The 19,117-nt window shown below is 43.0% G+C and overlaps 1 protein-coding gene and 1 pseudogene across 3 annotated transcripts; one reads left to right on the top strand and one right to left on the bottom strand.

Moving 5' to 3' along the window:
* The first annotated feature begins 168 nt into the window (after positions 1 to 168).
* TMX2 (thioredoxin related transmembrane protein 2) lies at positions 169 to 18,964 on the top strand. Of its 3 annotated transcripts, none has more exons than XM_012476434.3 (8): positions 173 to 405; positions 15,932 to 15,992; positions 16,237 to 16,350; positions 16,672 to 16,748; positions 16,979 to 17,085; positions 17,297 to 17,362; positions 17,453 to 17,582; positions 18,119 to 18,964. In XM_012476434.3, exons 1-8 carry the CDS (start codon positions 217 to 219, stop codon positions 18,263 to 18,265), a joined length of 891 nt encoding a protein of 296 aa, XP_012331857.1. In that variant the 5' UTR covers positions 173 to 216; the 3' UTR covers positions 18,266 to 18,964. The 3 variants fall into 3 exon arrangements, with proteins under 3 accessions (XP_012331859.1, XP_012331857.1, XP_012331858.1); XM_012476435.3 differs by lacking the exon at positions 173 to 405 and adding an exon at positions 10,847 to 11,835; XM_012476436.2 differs by lacking the exon at positions 16,237 to 16,350 and having other exon boundaries at positions 169 to 405.
* LOC105733809 (peptidyl-prolyl cis-trans isomerase A-like) lies at positions 3,656 to 4,146 on the bottom strand (annotated as a pseudogene).
* Positions 18,965 to 19,117: the final 153 nt, after the last annotated feature.

Below are 19,117 nucleotides of genomic sequence, written 5' to 3'. Positions count from 1 at the left end.
GTCCAATAAAATGACTTAGGTGGATAAAGCGACAACTAGACTAGCCAATAATATGTTAAATTCTTGTTTGGGTTCTGACCTACCACAGCGTCCAGAGAGCTACATCCGGATTTAGAGGCGGTACATTTGAGATACGGCCCAATAGCAGTCTCTATGGTGGGGGAGGCGGGGCCAGACCTACAACGCCAATGAGCCCAGGCCCTAACGGCCGGAAAGATGGCGATCCTGGCACCTCTAATTGCTCTGGTGTATTCTGTGCCGCGACTTTCACGATGGCTGGCCCAACCTTACTACCTTCTGTCGGCCCTGCTGTCTGCTGCCTTCCTACTCGTGAGGAAACTGCCGCCGCTCTGCAACGGTCTGCCCACCCAACGCGAAGACGGCAACCCGTGTGACTTTGACTGGGTGAGCGTCCACCGTCTTAGTACTCCGCGACCTTGACTGCCCCTGCCCTTGCAGGGGCATCTGGGAACCCTGGGGTTTATCTTTCTGAGGACACTTGAGGTTCCGAGCCTGTAGCGGACTTACAAACTATTAAGTACAGGGTCCGGACCATCATCAAGTCTAAACTTTGTGTTTAAGATGGGAAAACGGAACCGGTTAGTCGTAGCCCCTGCACAGCGAGCGGCCCAACAGCTTCTGACTGTTGAGTACAGGTTTCTTTCCATTTCTCCATTCAGACTAAACAACAGCCCTATGAAAACTCTACATACACGTGTACAGCGTTTTACAGTGCCGCTCATTAAGTAAAGCCTCCTGAGGAGCCAGTGAGGTAGACAAGGGAAGTAGTAGTATTCTTGTTTCATTGGTGAAGAAATGGATATCCGTGTATTTAGGCGACTTGCCCCAGGTCACACAACTAATGAGTGCCTGGGACTTGAAACTGCTCTTCTGGCCACACTATCTGCACACACTGTCAGCCGTTTCTTAATTCAGTAAACATTTCTAGAGTGTACACTCTAGGCACTCTGCTGGATCCTGAGGATGTGAAAGTGGATAAAATTTTTGGGCGACTGTAAAGGAATTGTAAAAAAAAAAAATACGTCGTAAAGAAATCTGTCCCAAGCTCCTTGCTGTGCTTCCTCAGTAGGGGTAGAGGGACTGCTCAGAGCATTAACTTAAAGCGCTTTGCCCTCTGCCATATAGCATGTGGGGGGCAAGGAAAAACTTCCCCTTTGCTCTCTGAGGGTTTGTTGAAAAAATCAACCGACAAAGGGCACGTTAATAGACATATTATTTTAACGTGCATAGCATGAGGGAATTGTAGGAGAATGACCCAGTGGGGTACAGATGCTTATATGCCCTTCTTCATAGGAATATGGGAGATGGGGAAATGTGGGTGATTTTATGGTGGATAGTAAATGATTTTTAGGGTGATTCAGTGGCCTGGGACAATTACTGTTGAGCCTGCAGAGCAGACAGTGGTTTCTGACAAAAGTCTGTCCAGGTGTGTTGACAGGTTTCAATCTTTCTTCCTGTACTATGAGTTAAATTAATGAAAACGCAGGGAAGCGACTAGAAGTAACTGTTGTCTTCTTTGATAGGTCTGGACTTTAGGCAGGTAAGGTAGTTATCAGAGTAAAGCTGTTTCCAGTATCTGCTGGTATCCAAGGGCCTTTAATTTAAAATAATTAACATAGAGGATGCTATATTTTGGGGTGTGAGTCCCTAGTCTCCTTTATATCCTTTGTTTGAAACTTCCTTAGAAGTTTCACTATAAGCTGAGTTGGTGTCTTTGGAGAAAGAAATCAGGCTAGTAATCGATTGGCAAAGGATCCCATTAAACCAGTCTCTCATTTGGCCAGTCCAGTTAAATTGTTGTGTCTCATTTCAGGAGATGGCATTGTAGATGAGTTTTCAAAGCTAGGCCTCTATATATGATGTAGGCAAACAGATCTTTAATGAGACATTTCTATGGAACAAGACAAACGAAGCTTAATGTCTGGTGTACTCTGTAAACTAGTTTCTTTAGAGTCTGGAGGGCAGTTAGTTGGCAAGATTAATAACAATCTATTTTCCTAGATCGTAGGTTGTGTGTAAAGTTTGTCCAAATATAAGCTGTTGTGGTGATTTTTTTTTTTTTTTTCAAAGCCAGGTTGACTAGCTTTAGCTGGTAAGGCCTTAGGAAAAAGGCAGGGTTTTTTGTTTGGGTTTTTGTGTTTTTTTGTTGAGACAAGGTCTTGCTCTGTCACCCAGGCTAGAGTGCAGTGGTGTGATCATGTCTCATTGTAGCCTTAACCTCCTGGGCAAAGCCATCCTGGCACCTCATCCTCCCAAGTAGCTGGGACCAAAGGCATATACCACACACCTGGCTAATTTGTTTTTTTTTTTTTTTTTCTGAGATGGGGTCTCTTTATGTTGCTCAGGCTGGTCTTGAACCCCTGCCCTGAGCTCAAGGAATCCTCCTGAGTTGGCTTCCTAAGGAGCTGGGATTTACAGGCATGAGCCACTGCACCAAGCCAAAAAAGGCCGTTTTAATTTCTAGTGATTCCAAGTCAGAAGAGTGGGTGAAAAATGGAAAACATTAGTCTGGAGGTTAGTAATTTTATATGACCAGTTTTATTTTCATTAGACTTTGGAAATTTTTACCTAGTCCAATGATACAGTTTCAGAGTTATCAGAAACCTGTATTTGTCAGAATTTTTCCCATCCTTTCCATGAGCCTCCTTGAAAATACAACATTTGGCTGGGCATGGTGGCTCACATCTGTAATCTCAGCACTTTTGGAGGCCAAGGCAGGTGGATTTCTTGAGCTCAGGAGTTTGAGACCAGCCTGGCCAACATGGTGTAACCCTGTCTCTATTAAAAATACAAAAAATTAGCTGGGCATGGTGGTGGGCACCGGTAATCCCAGCTACTCCAGAGGCTGAGGCAGGAGAATCACTTGAACCTGGGAAGCAGAGGTTGCAGTGAGCCAGCATCACGTCATTGCACTCCAGCTTGCAAAACTCTCTCAAAAAAATATATATATATATTATATTTTATGTAATATAGATAATATATATTTTATGTAATTAATATGCAATATGCTTTATGATATATTATGTAATAGTTCTATATTTTATAATATATATAACGTATAATATACATTATATTCTACATTATACATTATAATGGATATAAAACGGGTTGACCACGGCTGATCGTACAGGGCTTCTGGCAGCGGCAGCAGCATCTGCAAAGCCTCTTTCCCCAACTTTTTATATCCATTATCCATTATAATATACATTATATGTTATATATTTTATAATATATAATATATTTTATATGTCATATATTATATATAAATGTGCTTTTAATACTAAAGCTTATTTTAATACACTTTGCAAACAAATCTGTCTAATCTTGGTCAGCTATGGCTACACAAGGTAAACTGTCCATAAACCTTTTATAACCTCTTGGAATTTGTTTCCATTCTTTCTTTTCTTTTCCCAAGTTTTTTTAATGTTGTTATTTAGTTTTTATTTCATAATCATAAACTTAACTCTGCAATCCAGCTAGGCATGGAAGGGAACAAGGAAATCATGGAACCCAAAGGGAACTGCAGCGAGAGCACAAAGATAATAGGCCACTGCGAGCAAATGGGGTGGAGGGTGCTCTCCTGAGCTACAGAATGAATGGTCTGGTGGTTAAGATAAAACACAAGTCAAACTTACTAGAGTTGTCCACAGTCAGCAATGGTGACCTTCTTGCTGGTCTCGCCATTCTTGGACCCAAAGCGCTCCATGGTCTCCACAATACTCATGCCTTCTTTCACCTTGCCAAAGACCACATGCTTGCCATCCAACCACTCAGTCTTGGCAGTGCAGATGGAAACCTGGGAACCCTTTGTGTTGGGTCCAGCATTTGCCATGGACAAGATGCCCGGACCTGTATGCTTTAGGATGAAGTTCTCATTAAATTTCTCCCTGTAGATGGACTTGCCACCAGTGCCATTATGGCGTGTGAAGTCACCACCTGGACACATAAACCCTGGAATAATTCTGTGAAAGCAGGAACCTTATAACCAAATCCTTTCTCTCTAGTGTTCATAGCACGGAAGTTTTCTGCTGTCTTTGGAACCTTGTCTGCAAACAGCTCGAAGGAGACGCAGCCCAAGGGCTTGCCGTTGACGGAGATGTCGAAGAACACCATGGGGTTGGCCATGGCTGATAGTACAGGGCTTCTGGCAGCAGTGGCGGTATCTGAAAAGCCTTTTTCCCCAACTTTTTATATCCATTTAGTTTGATCTATATCATTGTATTTCTCCATTCATTTATTCTGAAACAACCCCCTTTAAAAAAAAAAAACACCAGGCATGGTGGTGAGCGCTGGTAATCCCAGCTATTCGGGAGGCTGAGGTAGGAGAATTGCTTGAACCCGGGAGGCAGAGGTTGCAGTGAGCTGTGATCTTGCCACTGCACTCCAGCATGGGCGACAGAGCGAGACTCCATCTCCATAAAAAATAAAATAAAATAATAAAAATAAGTCTTGTAACTTTGCTTTTTGGTTCTATTGCCAGTTTTTTTCTTTTTGACTTAAAACAATAATTTTAAGAAGTAATGAATGCCTGTCCGCATCCATTCCTATATGGCCTAAAACAATTAATTGGCTGTCTTTTGACTCTTAAGGCCCTTAGCCATGGGGAGTCCTACCAAGGAAAAAAAAATAACACAGTAGAATTATCTGACTTCTGTGACAAAACCTTTTCTCTCCCACATATCAGTATATGGTGCAATACAAAAGTGGTAGGAAACATAGGTTTGTCTACTGTTATCAAGTCTGTAACAATTTAAACAGCAAGGACCAGGTGTTTCTCACAATTAATTTATACCCTCCTCAGGATGCCATACCTATGGAGATAAATTGGCCGGAAGAGAGATTAAATATATTACATTCTAATTTAATGTTGGTCCCACAATTTTCAAGTAAGATTTATCACAGGGTTCAAATAACCCTTAATAAGGAGGGTAAACACATTGTAAGTCTAATCAAAGAATATGATGATGCATGTGGGGTTTTTCCTTGCTGATTGGGTTGTTTACTGCCCTCAGATTTTACCTATAACCTTGAACGCCCAAATCTTCACTCTCTTTATGATATTTATTACTATATTAACATGAGGCATTTCTTGTAATGTTATGCCAGATAAAGCAAAAGGGAAAGGCACAATTAAAGACCTGTATCATAATAGCTCAGGAAATATCTTAAAATCCACATTCTATAGAGAATACCCTCTCCCCTTTGTTCAGGATGTTTTTTTAGACTTTGCCTGACTCCATTTCACCTCTTAAACAATTGGCTATTACATCAGGTCATGTCCTCCCCATTATCCAAATCGCTAATATATGAAACTATTACCATCAAATTAAAGGACTTTAGAAACAAGCCTTCCCCACACTGTGGGACCCTGCCAGATGGCCAAATCAGACAACTCTAGGAATGAGGTTTTCTAGCACCGTGGGATCTGCTGGTGTTTGTTGGCCTACACGTATATTCTATGGTATGCTTTTTGGCCAAGATGGGGGACTGAGGACTAAGCTCTGATTTTTTTTTTTATGTTGCTCAAATTTCTTTCTAAGGGGTCTAAGGAGTCATGCCCTACAAACCATAAATTGTCATCAGATGGGTTTTATTTAACCCTGTATATTGATTGTGATTTACTTTCCAATCTGACTCTGGCATAACAAGGAAGAAAATAAAAATGTTTTACCCCAAAGTCTGTTTCCTTCCCATACCTTGAAATTGCCCTGCAACGTCTCTTGTGGGAAAAATCCACATTCTATAGAGAATACCCTCTCCACTTTGTTCTCCTTCCTTCTTTCCTTCCCAGATCCAGGAGATGATCAACTAAGAGCTAGGCACCCTTTTAAGTCCAGTAAGAAACAATTTTCAACCTACTCTCTCTGAAGTCTTCTGAGAGCTTCCTCTGCACAATAAAACTTGGTCTCCACAATCCTTTATCATAACCTGAACATTCCTTTCTATGAATCCTAGGTCTTTAGACAAACTCAACCAATTGTCTGCCAGAAAATGTTTAAATTTACCTATAGTTCGGAAGCCCTCTGCTCTGAGTTGTCCTGCCTTTCTGAACGAAACCAGTTTACTTCTTAAATGTATTTGATTGCTGGCTCATGCCTCCCTAAAATATAAAAAACCACGCTGTATCCCAATCACCTTGGGCACATGTTCTCAGGACCTCCTGAGGGCTGTGTCAGAGGCCATGGCCACTCATATTTTTGGCTCAGAATAAATCTCTTAAAATGTTTTACAGCGTTTGACTCTTTTTGGCAACAATAATATGGTGCCCAACATGTGTCTCAGAGAAGACTCAGGACCCCTAAGGAGTTGTCTGAAACCAGAGCTATGGTACAAGCAGGGGCCCATTGAAGCCCCACTGAGTTTGAGCTTCTCCTCTGGTGGAACTGGTAAGTCCTCCTGAGCCCCAGACCTCCCTTTGGTTGATGGTCCTTGATTTATTCTGAGCTGGTTTTCTCCTAGGAAGTTGTTGTTTAAAGATCCTAATTGTAGTTGGAGATGCATTTTGAAGGGAATTCTCTATTGCTTTTTTTCCTAAAATTTATCTTGATTTGGTTCGTTTGTGTGCATTTGTGTGAGGAACTGAATTGTTGTTTTCATAGATATATGAGAGACTGAGTTCTTCAGCTTCGAAGGGAAAGGGCATTTGCTCCTCTCAGCCAAAATATGCCCCTGGGTGACTGAAGGTCTTGTGGGAGTGTCTGGGGGGTTGACCCTCCAAAATGTACAGTGGCCCTACAGGGAAATCCTCAACAAAAATTAATTTAAAAAATGGCTCATTCAGGAAGCACATATAAGGGCTGATCACCCAGCATTTTGAGCCCTCTCAGGTATCATAGACTTCTGCAGAGAAAAACTGAGACACATAAGAGGGCAGAAACGACGCAGTGGTGACACACTGTCGAGTTGTGCCCACAAGCAGCATGCATCAATCCACCACACAAGAACCCTAGACTATAGCTCAGTTCCTCTTAAGAAAAAAAAAAAGCGGGAAACAAGTCTAAGAATAAGGAGAAAATGAGTAGAATGTCTCCTTTTCAGGCACTCTGTAGGTTTTATGGCACATCTACTTGCCAGAGTTGATATAAAATGGAAACCAGCCTGACATGGTGAAACCTGTCAACATGGTGAAACACTGTCTCTATTGAAAAAATACAAAAATTCAGCCGGGCGCGGTGGCTCAAGCCTGTAATCCCAGCGCTTTGGGAGGCCGAGGCAGGCGGATCACAAGATTAAGAGATCGAGATCATCCTGGCCAACATGGTGAAACCCTGTCTCTACTAAAAATACAAAAACTAGCTGGGCATGGTGGCATGCACCTGTAGTCCCAGCTACTTAATAGGCTGAGGCAGGAGAATTGCTTGAACCCGGGAGGCGGTGGTTGCAGTGAGCCGAGATTGTGCCACTGCACTCCAGCCTGGTGCCTGGCGACAGAGTGAGACTGTCTCAAAAAAAAAAAAAATACAAAAGTTAGCCAGGTGTGGTGGTGCATGCCTATAATCCCAGCTACTTGGGAGGCTAAGGCAGGAGAATTGCTTGAACCTGGGAGGCAGAGGTTGTAGTGAGCCAAGATTGCACAATTGCACTATAGCCTGGGCAATAAGAGCAAAACTCCATCTCAAAAAAAAAAAACAAAAGACTGTGGGCTGGGTGCAGTAGCTCATGCCTGCAATCCCAGCACTTTGGGAGGCTGAGGTAGGTGGATCACCTGGGGTCTGGAGTTCGAGACTAGCCTGGCCAACATGGTGAAACCCCATCTCTACTAAAAATACAAAATTAGCTGGGCGCAGTGGTGAGTGCTTGTAATCCCAGCTATTCAGGAGGCTGAGGCAAGAGAATTGCTTGAACCTGGGAGGGCAGGTTGCAGTGAGCCAAGATTACGCCATTGCATCTAGCCTGAGCAACAGAGCAAGACTCCATCTCAAAACAAAATAAAACAAAAACAAGAATTTCGGGTGAATTTTTGCCCTCAAATAAAATAACTACATTGTACGAGAAAGAGAGATATTTAGGGTAAAACACAGTCTAACCATTATGAATGGTCTCTGTAAGTTGTAATAAGGTTACTAAGAAGGAATTTTTTATTTCTTTTTTTTTTAAAGATGATGTTTCACCATGATGGCCAGGCTGGTCTTGAACTCCTGACCTCAGGTGATCCACCCACCTCAGCCTCCCAAAGTGCTAGGATTACAGGCATGAGCCACTGCGCCCGGCTCTAAGAAGGAATTTTTAAAGGGGTTGTATAATTCAGTTGGGTATGATTAAAGGAAATCATAATAATCTTTCTAGAGATGAATCTAATATTTTTAAAAATATACTAATACAAAACTAAATTGGTTAAAACAAGATTTTATTACAAATACTGAATTATTTTTAATGCAAGAAGGTTTAAAATTTTTAAATTCTGTAATGTTTTTCCTTTAACATTCTTCAGATTGATATCTTAAAAGTGCCACTTTTTCTCTTTTGTTTTGTTCTTTTTTTTTTTGAGATGGAGTTTTGCTATTGCCTGGGCTGGAGTGCAGTGGCATGATTTCCACTCACTGCAACCTCCTGCTCACTGTAACCTCTGCCCCCTGCAACCTCTGCCTCCCAGGTTCAAACGATTCTCTTGCTCCAGCCTCCCGACTAGCTGGGATTAGGGGCACGTGCCACTGTGGTGGCTAATTTTTGTATTTTTAGGAGAGACTGGTTTTGCCATGCTGGCCAGGCTGGTCTTGAACTCCTGACCTCAGGTGATCTGCTCACCTCGGCCTCCCAAAGTGCTTGGATTACAAGCGTGAGCCATGTGTCCAGCCTTTTTTTTTTTTTTTTTTTTTTTGAGAGAAAAAAAACTCAATGTATTTGATTGGCGTCTCATGCCTCCCTAAAATATGTAAAACCAAGCTGTACCCTGACCACCTTGGGCACATATTCTCAGGACCTCCTGAGGGCTGTGTCACAGGCCATGGTCACTCATATTTGCCTCTCGTAAAATATTTTACAGAGTTTGACTCTTTTCATCAACACTGGCCACTGGACTTCACCCAAAAATAATGCCTCCCAATGGTGGAGACCAAGAAGCTCCCACTTGGTTACAAGTCAAGCTCCCAAAAATATAAGATGAGAAGAAAACCTCATCTGGTTTTTATTTTGGGGACCCACAGCACAATCTGTATGCTGTTCTGATGAGAATTTTAAAACTCACCAAGCCAGTCTGGAGGGCCAGCTTGAACAATAGGCTTACAGGGACTTTATTCTGATGTTCTACTTTATGGTACCCTACTCCATGACAAAATAATACACGAAGCTATAACAAGAAAAAAGACTATTTTTGGGAGAAAAAGAATCAGACAGTATGAATATTCATCCCCAAAACACATCAAAGTTGCTATACCTAAGACTAGTCATACAAATGTTTTTCTCCCATTAATCTTAAATTTGGAAAGGAAAAGGAGACCAGCAGTGGTTTTTGTCTCTTTATTAATGTGTCTCTTTCTTTTTACTAGTATTTCCATGTGCATTGATAAATTTTTCCTCTTCTATCAATCTGCCTTTTGTCAGCTTATTTTCAGCAAACCTTAAGAAGGTGCAGGGGAAGCTACCTGTGTCCCTATAAGCAACATCTGTGTTCAGATGAAGGAGCATCATCCAGAATTTTTGTAGTTTTTCCAGCCCCCAAAATAAGTCATTACCTTTACCAGAACCCACTTCCTTATTCTTTTCCTCCTTCCCTTTCCTGGTTCCTCTTTTTCCCACACTGTATTATTAATTAGCTCAAATGCAGCTTTGCTCGTCCAAAAGATCTTTCGTTTAATATCTGATACCACTTCAATGAAAATGGAACCCGAAAGGCCGGACGTGGTGGCTCACACCTGTAATCCAAGCACTTTGGAGGCCAAGGCGGGCGGATCACCTGAAGTCAGGAGTTCAAGACCAGCCTGACCAACATGGTGAAACCTCGTCTTTAAATATATATATATAAAGCCGGGCGTGGTGGCTCACACCTGTAATCCCAGCACTTTGGGAGGCCGAGGCGGGTGGATCACGACGAGGTCAAGAGATCGAGACCATCCTGGTCAACATGGTGAAACCCCGTCTCTACTAAAAATACAAAAAATTAGCTGGGCATGGTGGTGCGTGCCTGTAATCCCAGCTACTCAGGAGGCTGAGGCAGGAGAATTGCCTGAACCCAGGAGGCGGAGGTTGCAGTGAGCCGAGATCGCGCCATTGCACTCCAGCCTGGGTAACGAGCAAAACTGTCTCAAAAAAAAAAAAAAAAAAAAAAAAAAAAAATATATATATATATATATATATATATAAATAAAAGAAAATGGGACCCCAAAATATAAATGTATAGTAATAAAGATTTTTAATCAGTTTAGGAGAACTTTTATAAAATTCATTTATCTGTATGGGAATAAAGATTTTTAATAAGTACAGGGGACCTTTTATAAAATTCATTTATTTGTATAATATGCAAAATACTGGAAGTTTTTATATGTTATTCTTATTCTGGTAGAATTTTTAAAAAATGCTTAGGGTTAGGCCGGGCGCAGTGGCTCACGCCTGTAATCCCAGCACTTTGGGAGGCCGAGGCGGGTGGATCACGAGGTCAAGAGATCAAGACCATCGTGGTCAACATGGTGAAACCCCGTTTCTACTAAAAATACAAAAAATTAGCTGGGCATGGTGGTGCGTGCCTGTAATCCCAGCTACTCAGGAGGCTGAGGCAGGAGAATTGCCTGAACCCAGGAGGCGGAGGTTGCGGTGAGCCGAGATCGCGCCATTGCACTCCAGCCTGGGTAACAAGAGCAAAATTCCGTCTCAAAAAAAAAAAAAAAAAAAAATGCTTAGGGTTAATAGCCAATTTTTGTTTTCTGGAAAATTCATGGTTTACTTATTTACCTTGGTGATTGGGACTAGGTTCTAGGAGCTAAACTCATGGAGGTTCCTGGAACATATCCTTTGGGTTTTTAATGGAACTTCATTGCACAGGTGTGATTAATTAAATCATTGGCCATTGGTGATCAGCTGAACCTTCAGCCTGGTGGGGTAGGGGTTGGAGCTGAAGGTCCTGACCTGCTAATCATGTGGTGTCCTTAGGCCTTATGGTCCTTGTGGGAGCATCATAGAGTGCACTTAACAAACCCAGATGGCCTACGACACACCTAGGCTTTATGGCTCAGCCTATTGCTCCCAGGCACAAACCTGTACAGCATGTTACTGTACTAAATACTGTAAGCAATTTAACACAATGGTAAGTATTTATGTATCTAAACATATCTAAATACAGAAAAGGTACAATAAAAATATGGTATTATAATCTTATGGGACCACTGTTGTATATGTGGTCTGTTGCGGACCGAAATGTCATGATGGGGCACATGACTGTATATTTCACAGCATAACAGTGTGTCAGTGATAATTGTGGTTGTTTTTTAAAGTCCTTATGTGTAAGAGAGACACAGTGAGGAATTTACAGATGAAATGATACAGCTGAAATTTGCTTTAAGTTTCTCTAAGGAAAAAAAATAGGTAGCATATATGAATCAGAAATCACACTGGCAAAATGTTGGTTACTGTTGAAACTAGGTAATAGGGGTTCATTCAATTAACCTCTCTTCTTTTCTGCATGTGTCAAATTATCCATAAGAAGAAGTTTAAAAACAAATACAACAACCAAGGGGACTCTGCATTATATAGTCTTTCTAGAACCCAGGCTCATTCTGTCTTCAGCCTATGACCGTGGATCATCCCAGCATCAACCTGCCAGCAAATGAAAAAAAGCTGGAATGCAAGGGCACACCTCTTCTTAACTGCCTGAGCCCCGAAGTGGTAAATCACTTTCATTCACATTCCATTCTGGAGTACTAGTCACACAGTTCTACCTGGATGCAAGGAGACAGAGAGAAAGTCTAGATGCAGTATGCCTAGGAAGAAAAGGAAATGAGGTTTGCAGTGGCAATAGCTAGTCCCTCCATAGACCTGTTTTTTGTCCTTAAAGAATGTTTCTTTTGGTCCTACCTTTGGTCTCCTGGTTAACTACAATTCTCTTAAAATTCATCTTTCAGCCGGGTGCAGTGGCTCCCCACCTGTAATCTTAGCACTTTGGGAGGCCGAGGTGGCTGGATCACTTCAGGCCAAGAAGTTTGAGACCAGCCTGGCCAACATGGTGAAACCTTGTCTCTACTAAAAATATAAAAATTAGCCCAGCGTGGTGGCAGGTGCCTATAATCCCAGCCTTTCAGGAGGCTGAGGCAAGAGAATCGCTTGAATCCGGGGGGCAGAGGTTGCAGTGAGCTGAAATTGTGCCATTGCACTCCACCCTGGGCGATGGAGCAAACTCTGTCTCAAAAAAAATAAAATAAAATGGCCAGGCATAGTGGTTCATGCCTGTAATCCCAGCATTTTGGGAGGCCAAGGCAGGCAGATCACGAGGTCAAGAGCTCGAGACCATCCTGGCTAACGTGGTGAAACCCCGTCTCTACTAAAATACAAAAAATTAGCCGGATGTGGTGGTGTGTGCTTGTAGTCCCAGCTACTCAGGAGGTTGAGGCAGGGGAATTGCTTGAACCTGGGGGGTGGAGGTTGTGGTGAGCCGAGATCGCGCCACTGCACTGCAGTCTGGCAACAGAGCAAGACTCCGTCTCAAAAATAATAATCAAATAAAATTCATCTTTCCACAACTTTTATTCCCAATTCTAACCCACCTAGTTTCATTCATGAAAATCCTTCCTAATTTCTGCCTCGGGCATATTTACAAAAGTCTGTCATACTCCTTTCGCCCTTATTTTACATGTTGTTTTTGAGATGGAGTTTTGCTCTTTTGTGGCCCAGGCTGGAGTGCAGTGGCATGATCTCGGCTACTGCAACCTCCACCTCCCAGGTTCAAGCAGTTCTCCTGTCTCAGCCTCCTAAGTAGCTGGGATTATAGGCATCTACCACCATGCCTGGCTAATTTTTGTCTTTTTAGTAGAGACAGGGTTTTACCACAGTTGCTTTGTCTGACATGAATTGGCTCCCAGTATTATAAACAGAAGAGTATGGAAGGCCTTTGACTATCTAATCAGTAGTCTTCCCCTACCCTATGCTTTCTCTCAAATGGTCTGTGTGATTCTTCACTGCAGTCATTAGTTTTTGAAATTATCTTGTTTATGTTGTCAACTGAAGAATGGTAAAGCTCATACATTTGGAAAGGAGAGCTTTATTTTTCATAAAAGGTTGCAGCCTGCAGGCCATCCTAGTAGGCAGGGAAGCGTAGCCTCCGCTCAAAAGCCAGAAGGCAAAAACAGACTCTTGGAGTGAGGGGTAAAGGAAACAGGAACTTACGCTAAGTAGGGTGGCCCAATATACATATTTAATAAGCGATACATAGAGTCATGAATGTTTATGAAAGAAGAAGCATGTTATGCTGAGTTGAGCTTCATGTCCATCCATAAGACCCGTGTTCAAAAGTGGTGGTGTTAGCCTGATCTGAGGGTGGAGTTTTCAGCCCTCTCCTGTCAAAAGGTGAAACAGAGGACACAAAAACCCTCTCTGCATTCTCCTTAGCCTGGCCAGGTCTGCTGCATGGTCACTGGTCTCTCATCAGGAAGCAATGCTGGTTGGTTATTTTGTCCGACCTGCAAAAGGGGAGGCAGTCTCAGGCAGTTGGTTGATGTCAGGTGGAGCAAGTCTTTTCAAAGGGCTAGTTTCTGTTTAGCCCTTCAGGAAGAAAGCCTGATGGTGGTGAGTGAAGGTGGGGGTATAAAGAGGTATGTCTGACCTCGCACCCTGTCATGGCTGAGAACTCAGTTTTCAAGGTTTTTCTGGGGTCCCCTTGGCCAAGATGGAGTCTGTTCAGTCACTTGAGGGCTTAGAATTTAATTACTTCTCAGTGTCTTTGTCATGTTTATTGTGTCTCATTGCTCACTTGGTACTTACATTCTAGGGCAGGGGTGTCCAGTCTTTTAAGAATTGTCTTGGGCCACACATAAAATACACTAACTCCTAATGATAGCTGATAAACTAGAAAAAAATAAAAAATATCTCATAATGTTTTAAGAAAGTTTATGAATTTGTGTTGGACCCCATTCAAAGCCATCCTGGGCTGCATGTGGGCCACAGGCTGATCAAGAAGGTTGTTCTAGAAGGTGAGAAAACTCTAAGACAAGAGTACTGAAAAGGGCTTTTGAGAGCTATGAAAGCCCCTTTCAGTTCTCAAATTATATCAAAAGTACATGGAATTATCATGATGAATATTGGGTAGGAAGGAATGATTAAGTAAAATTAAATACACGAGGGCTGGGTACTGTGGCTGACACCTGTAATCCCAGCACTTTAGGAGGCTGAGGCGGGCGGATCATCTGAGCTCAGGAGTTCTATACCAGCCTGGGCAACATGGGGAGACCCCATCTCTACAAAAAATATAAAAATTAGCCAGGTGCAGTAGTGTGCGCCTGTAGTTCCTGCTACTTGGGAGGCTGAGTCAGGAGAATTTGCTTGAGCCCAGGTGGTGGAGGTTGCGGTGAGCAGAGATCGCACCACTGCACTCCACCCTGGGTGACAGAGCAAGACCCTGTCTCAAAAATAAAAAACACATGGGATAGCCAGATATTATATTAATGGGCTATTAAGAAAACTTACTGGAAAAGTTTTATTCTACACTAAGTTGATTATAATAATCTTATGATTTTACATCATATCATGCCTTATACAACTCTTTTTTTTTTTTTTTTGAGACGGAGTTTTGCTCTTGTTACCCAGGCTGGAGTGCAATGGCGCGATCTCGGCTCACCGCGGCCTCCGTCTCCTGGGTTCAAGCAATTCTCCTGCCTCAGCCTCCCAAGTAGCTGGGACTACAGGCGTGCGCTACCATGCCCAGCTAATTTTTGTATTTTTAGTAGAGACGGGGTTTCACCATGTTGACCAAGATGGTCTCGATCTCTTGACCTTGTGATCCACCTGTCTCGGCCTCCCAAAGTGCTGGGATTATAGGTGTGAGCCACCGTGCCCGGCCTCTTTTTTTTTTTTTTTTTTTTGAGATGGAGTTTCGCTCTTGTTACCCAGGCTGGAGTGCAATGGCGTGATCTCGGCTCACCGCAACCTCTGCCTCCTGGGTTCAGGCAATTCTCCTGCCTCAGCCTCCTGAGTAGCTGGGATTACAGGCACACGCCACTATGCCCAGCTAATTTTTTGTATTTTTAGTAGAGACGGGGTTTCACCATGTTGACCAGGATGGTGTTGAACCCCTGACCTCAGGTGATCTGTCCGCCTTGGCCTCCAAAGTGCTTGGATTACAGGTGTGAGCCACTACGCCTGGTCTAACTCTTTTTAATCTATTATTTAATCCTCACAGTAGCATTCTGAAATAGATACTGTTCAGTTGAGGAAACCAAAGCTAAGGGATTAAGTGCTTTGTTGAAAAGCACCAGCAGGCTAGGTGTGGTGGCTCATGCCTTTAATCTCAGCATTTTTGGAGGCCGAGGCAGGTGGATCACCTGAGGTTAGAAGTTTGAGACCAGCCTGGCCAACATGGTGAAACCCCATCTCTACTAAATATACAAAAAGTTAGCTAGGCGTGGTGGCAGATGCCTGTAAACCCAGCTACTCAGGAGGCTGAGGCAGGAGAATCACTTGAACCCGGGAGGTGGAGGTTGCAGTGAGCTGAGATTGCGCCACTGCACTCCAGCCTGGGCAACAAGAGCGAAACTCGGTAAAAAAAAAAAAAAGCATCAGCAAGTCAGCAAGTTTGTGGCAGGGGTGGAACCTGAATCCAGGTCTTCTGCCTGATGTTTATCCCAGTACAACTTACCTAACTACAGTTTTTTATTTATTGTTACCATTCCCAGTTGGGGTTGCTATTGGTTTTTATTACATATTTAGTTCCCTTTCCCACCTAAATTCACTCTATTCACTGCATTCCTGTTATAACACTTTGATTCTGTTCCAGAGAGAAGTGGAGATCCTGATGTTCCTCAGTGCCATTGTGATGATGAAGAACCGCAGATCCAGTAAGTTAAGCCCAATTCTCAGTCTCAAGGTTACACCTGATGCCCTCCGGAGGTGCTTTCCTTCATGTTAAGAGAGTGGCAATCATTTGGTACATGTGTCCTACATTTAATTCCAAGGCTGAATTTGAACGTGGACTTCTATCTCCTCCCCGTTTCCCATTTCAAAGTGCCCCAAGAAGAGGGACAAAGAATGGGATATAGGAGTGCACAGCCCAGCCTGATCTGTGGCATCTCTGTGTTTCAGTCACCGTGGAGCAACATATAGGCAACATTTTCATGTTTAGTAAAGTGGCCAACGCAATTCTTTTCTTCCGCTTGGATATTCGCATGGGCCTGCTTTACATCACACTCTGCATAGGTGAGGAGACTGCCTTTCTTTGGGTTTTTTGTAAGACTGTGTTGATAGACTTGATTGTGGAAACCACAGTCCCAACAGTTGCAATCCCAAACATGTTTCTCCATACCTCCTTCCATATCTTGTATTTAATTAATTATATATGTAGCTCAGATGATAACAGTTTATAGAGACTGTATTTTTAGAGGCAGAGGATGTGTTGGTGGTCTACATACATCCACAAGTGCGTATTCTTTGGGGGCTGAACTCCTTGAATTGGTTTGGAAGTAAATTCCCTGTGTAAGGCCTTTTATGTTTCCTCTGACATCTTCTTTCTGTGTTTAGTGTTCCTGATGACATGCAAACCCCCCCTATATATGGGCCCTGAGAATATCAAGTACTTCAATGATAAAACCATTGATGTGAGTGCTCTTCCTCCTTTCTGTTTCCTGGGTCCCTTGTGGGTGATTTTGTAGTTGTGCTGTGTACTCAGTAGGCAGAACAACAGTGCTTCAAAGTGGATGTCGGGGCATGTGGTTCATTATGAGAGCCAGGGGAAAGGGAATGGTAGGATGAGGAATCAGATGCTAAGCTCTGAACCTTCCCAGGAGGCTATGTGATCCAGCTCACTTTTCTTCCCTGTATTTGGCAGGAGGAATTAGAACGGGACAAGAGGGTCACTTGGATTGTGGAGTTCTTTGCCAATTGGTCTAATGACTGCCAATCATTTGCTCCTATCTACGCTGACCTCTCCCTCAAGTGAGTAGTGCAAAGGGAGGGATGATGGAAATTGAGATGCTGTGCCTTCCCTCTCACTGTTTTTGGCTTTAATTTTTTTTCCCTCCATTTGGCCTTGATTTTTACACATGGCAACCAAAGGCATCTCCTCCTCACCTCCCGAATACCTATACTTCTATTTTCCTTGATCCATTCTTTTTTTTTTTCAATATATTAAATAATATCTTCTCAGGTACAACTGTACAGGGTTAAACTTTGGGAAGGTGGATGTTGGACGCTATGCTGATGTTAGTACACGGTATGTAAAGACCTGGGCAGAGGGTCTGAGCAGGGAATCACTTTTAGTGATATATACAGGGGCATTTAAAGAACTTTCTGGGCCCTGCAGGTACAAAGTGAGCACATCACCCCTCACCAAACAACTCCCTACGCTGATCCTGTTCCAAGGTGGCAAGGAGGTAATGCGGCGCCCACAGATTGACAAGAAAGGACGAGCTGTCTCATGGACCTTCTCGGAGGTACCTGAAAAGAAGGGCAGGTGCATGAAGGGTGTAGAGCAGTAGATGGGCTTTCAAGCCCTACTAGGGTTTGATTCACAGCTCTGCCACTTACCCATTAGCTTTGAGGGTGTGGACTAGTTACTAGACCTCATGTATTAATTCACTTAGCAAATATATATTATGTGCCAGACCTGCTAGTACTGGGGAACAATTCTTAGGTAAGATTCGGTCTCGAAGGCCCCTGCACATATTGTCTGTAGGTGTTATGTTCCCTGTCAGTTAATTGGAGATAATAACCCCTGGCTTACAGGATAGTTTTGCAGATTACATTAAATAATTTAGGTATAATTCTTGGCACAGTGATTGGCATATAAGGGGTACTTAACTATTAGTTGACTTTTCTGAGTACCTAAAAAAGAGGAAGGTTAGGGCAGATTTTTGTCCTTTGCTTACTCCTTTCTTTCCCAGACTATGTGTAAAATACCTCTAACTTCCCAGGCTCTTTACTCTCCCTTCCAACCCAGATCCTGATGTTGTGCATCTCTTTTGTGCAGGAGAATGTGATCCGAGAATTTAACTTAAATGAGCTATACCAGAGGGCCAAGAAGCTATCAAAGGCTGGAGACAATATCCCCGAGGAGCAGCCTGTGGCCCCAAGCCCCACCAGCGTGTCAGATGGGGAAAGCAAGAAGGACAAATAAGATCCTCACCTTGGCAGTGCTTCCTGTCAATTCCAGGCTCCTTCCATAACCACAAGCCTGAGGCTACAGCCTTTTATTTATGTTTTCCGTTTGGCTGTGACTGGGTGGGGCATGGTGCTGCTTCTGATTTTTAAAGAGGCATCTAGGGAATTGTCAGGCACCCTACAAGAAAGCCTGCCATGCTGTGGGCCAACTGTTTCACTGGAGCAAGAAAGAGATCTCCTGGTGGAGGAGGAAATGGTTTCCCTCCAAGCTTGGGCCAGTGTGTTAACTGCTGATCAACGATTCAGACATCTCCATGGTTTCTCCATGAAACTGTGGTTTCATTATTCCATCTTAGCCGACCTGCACAGCTTAATTAGACCTAGATTTAACCCAAAGGTAAAATGCTGGGGTATAGAACACTTAAGAATTTTCCCTCAAGGACCCTGGCTTGTTTATGGCCTTCATTAAAAGTATAAGCCTAACTTTGTCACTAGTCCTAAGGGGAAACCTTTAACCACAAGTTTTTAATCATTGAAGACAATATTGAACAACCCCCTATTTTGTGGGGATTGAGAAAGGGTGAATAGAGGCTTGAGATGTTCCTTTGTGGGGTGGGACTTGGAGGAGAAATCCACTGGACTTTAACCACTCTGACCAACTCCCCACACCCAGTTGATGGTTTTCCATAATAAAAAGATTGCGATTTCCTTTTGATTGTGCCTTTGTGTGTTTCTGTATTCGAAAAGCCTGGCAACTTCTGAGGAACTCTGCCCATCTTAACGTCAAAGGCCATCCTATTTGGTTTAATCAAATGCACATCATTGATCCCCAGGATTGGGAAGAGTTGGAGAAGGCTAGTTTCCATAA

Source organism: Aotus nancymaae, unplaced genomic scaffold (assembly GCF_030222135.1).
Source record: "Aotus nancymaae isolate 86718 unplaced genomic scaffold, 86718_ANA_hifiasm-v0.15.2.pri h1tg000059l, whole genome shotgun sequence".
NCBI classification, from domain to species: Eukaryota; Metazoa; Chordata; class Mammalia; order Primates; family Aotidae; genus Aotus; species Aotus nancymaae.
The sequence above is the reverse complement of the archived record's forward strand: the minus strand, read 5'-3'. Positions and strand labels throughout refer to the sequence as shown.

Excerpts from the sequence above, each read along its gene's own strand:
- TMX2 (XM_012476434.3), top strand. The coding sequence starts at position 217 with ATGGCGATCCTGGCACCTCTAATTGCTCTGGTGTATTCTGTGCCGCGA. Across the intron at positions 15,993-16,236 it reads GATGAAGAACCGCAGATCCA|TCACCGTGGAGCAACATATA; the intron begins GTAAGTTAAGCC and ends TCTGTGTTTCAG. Across the intron at positions 17,086-17,296 it reads TACGCTGACCTCTCCCTCAA|GTACAACTGTACAGGGTTAA; the intron begins GTGAGTAGTGCA and ends ATATCTTCTCAG.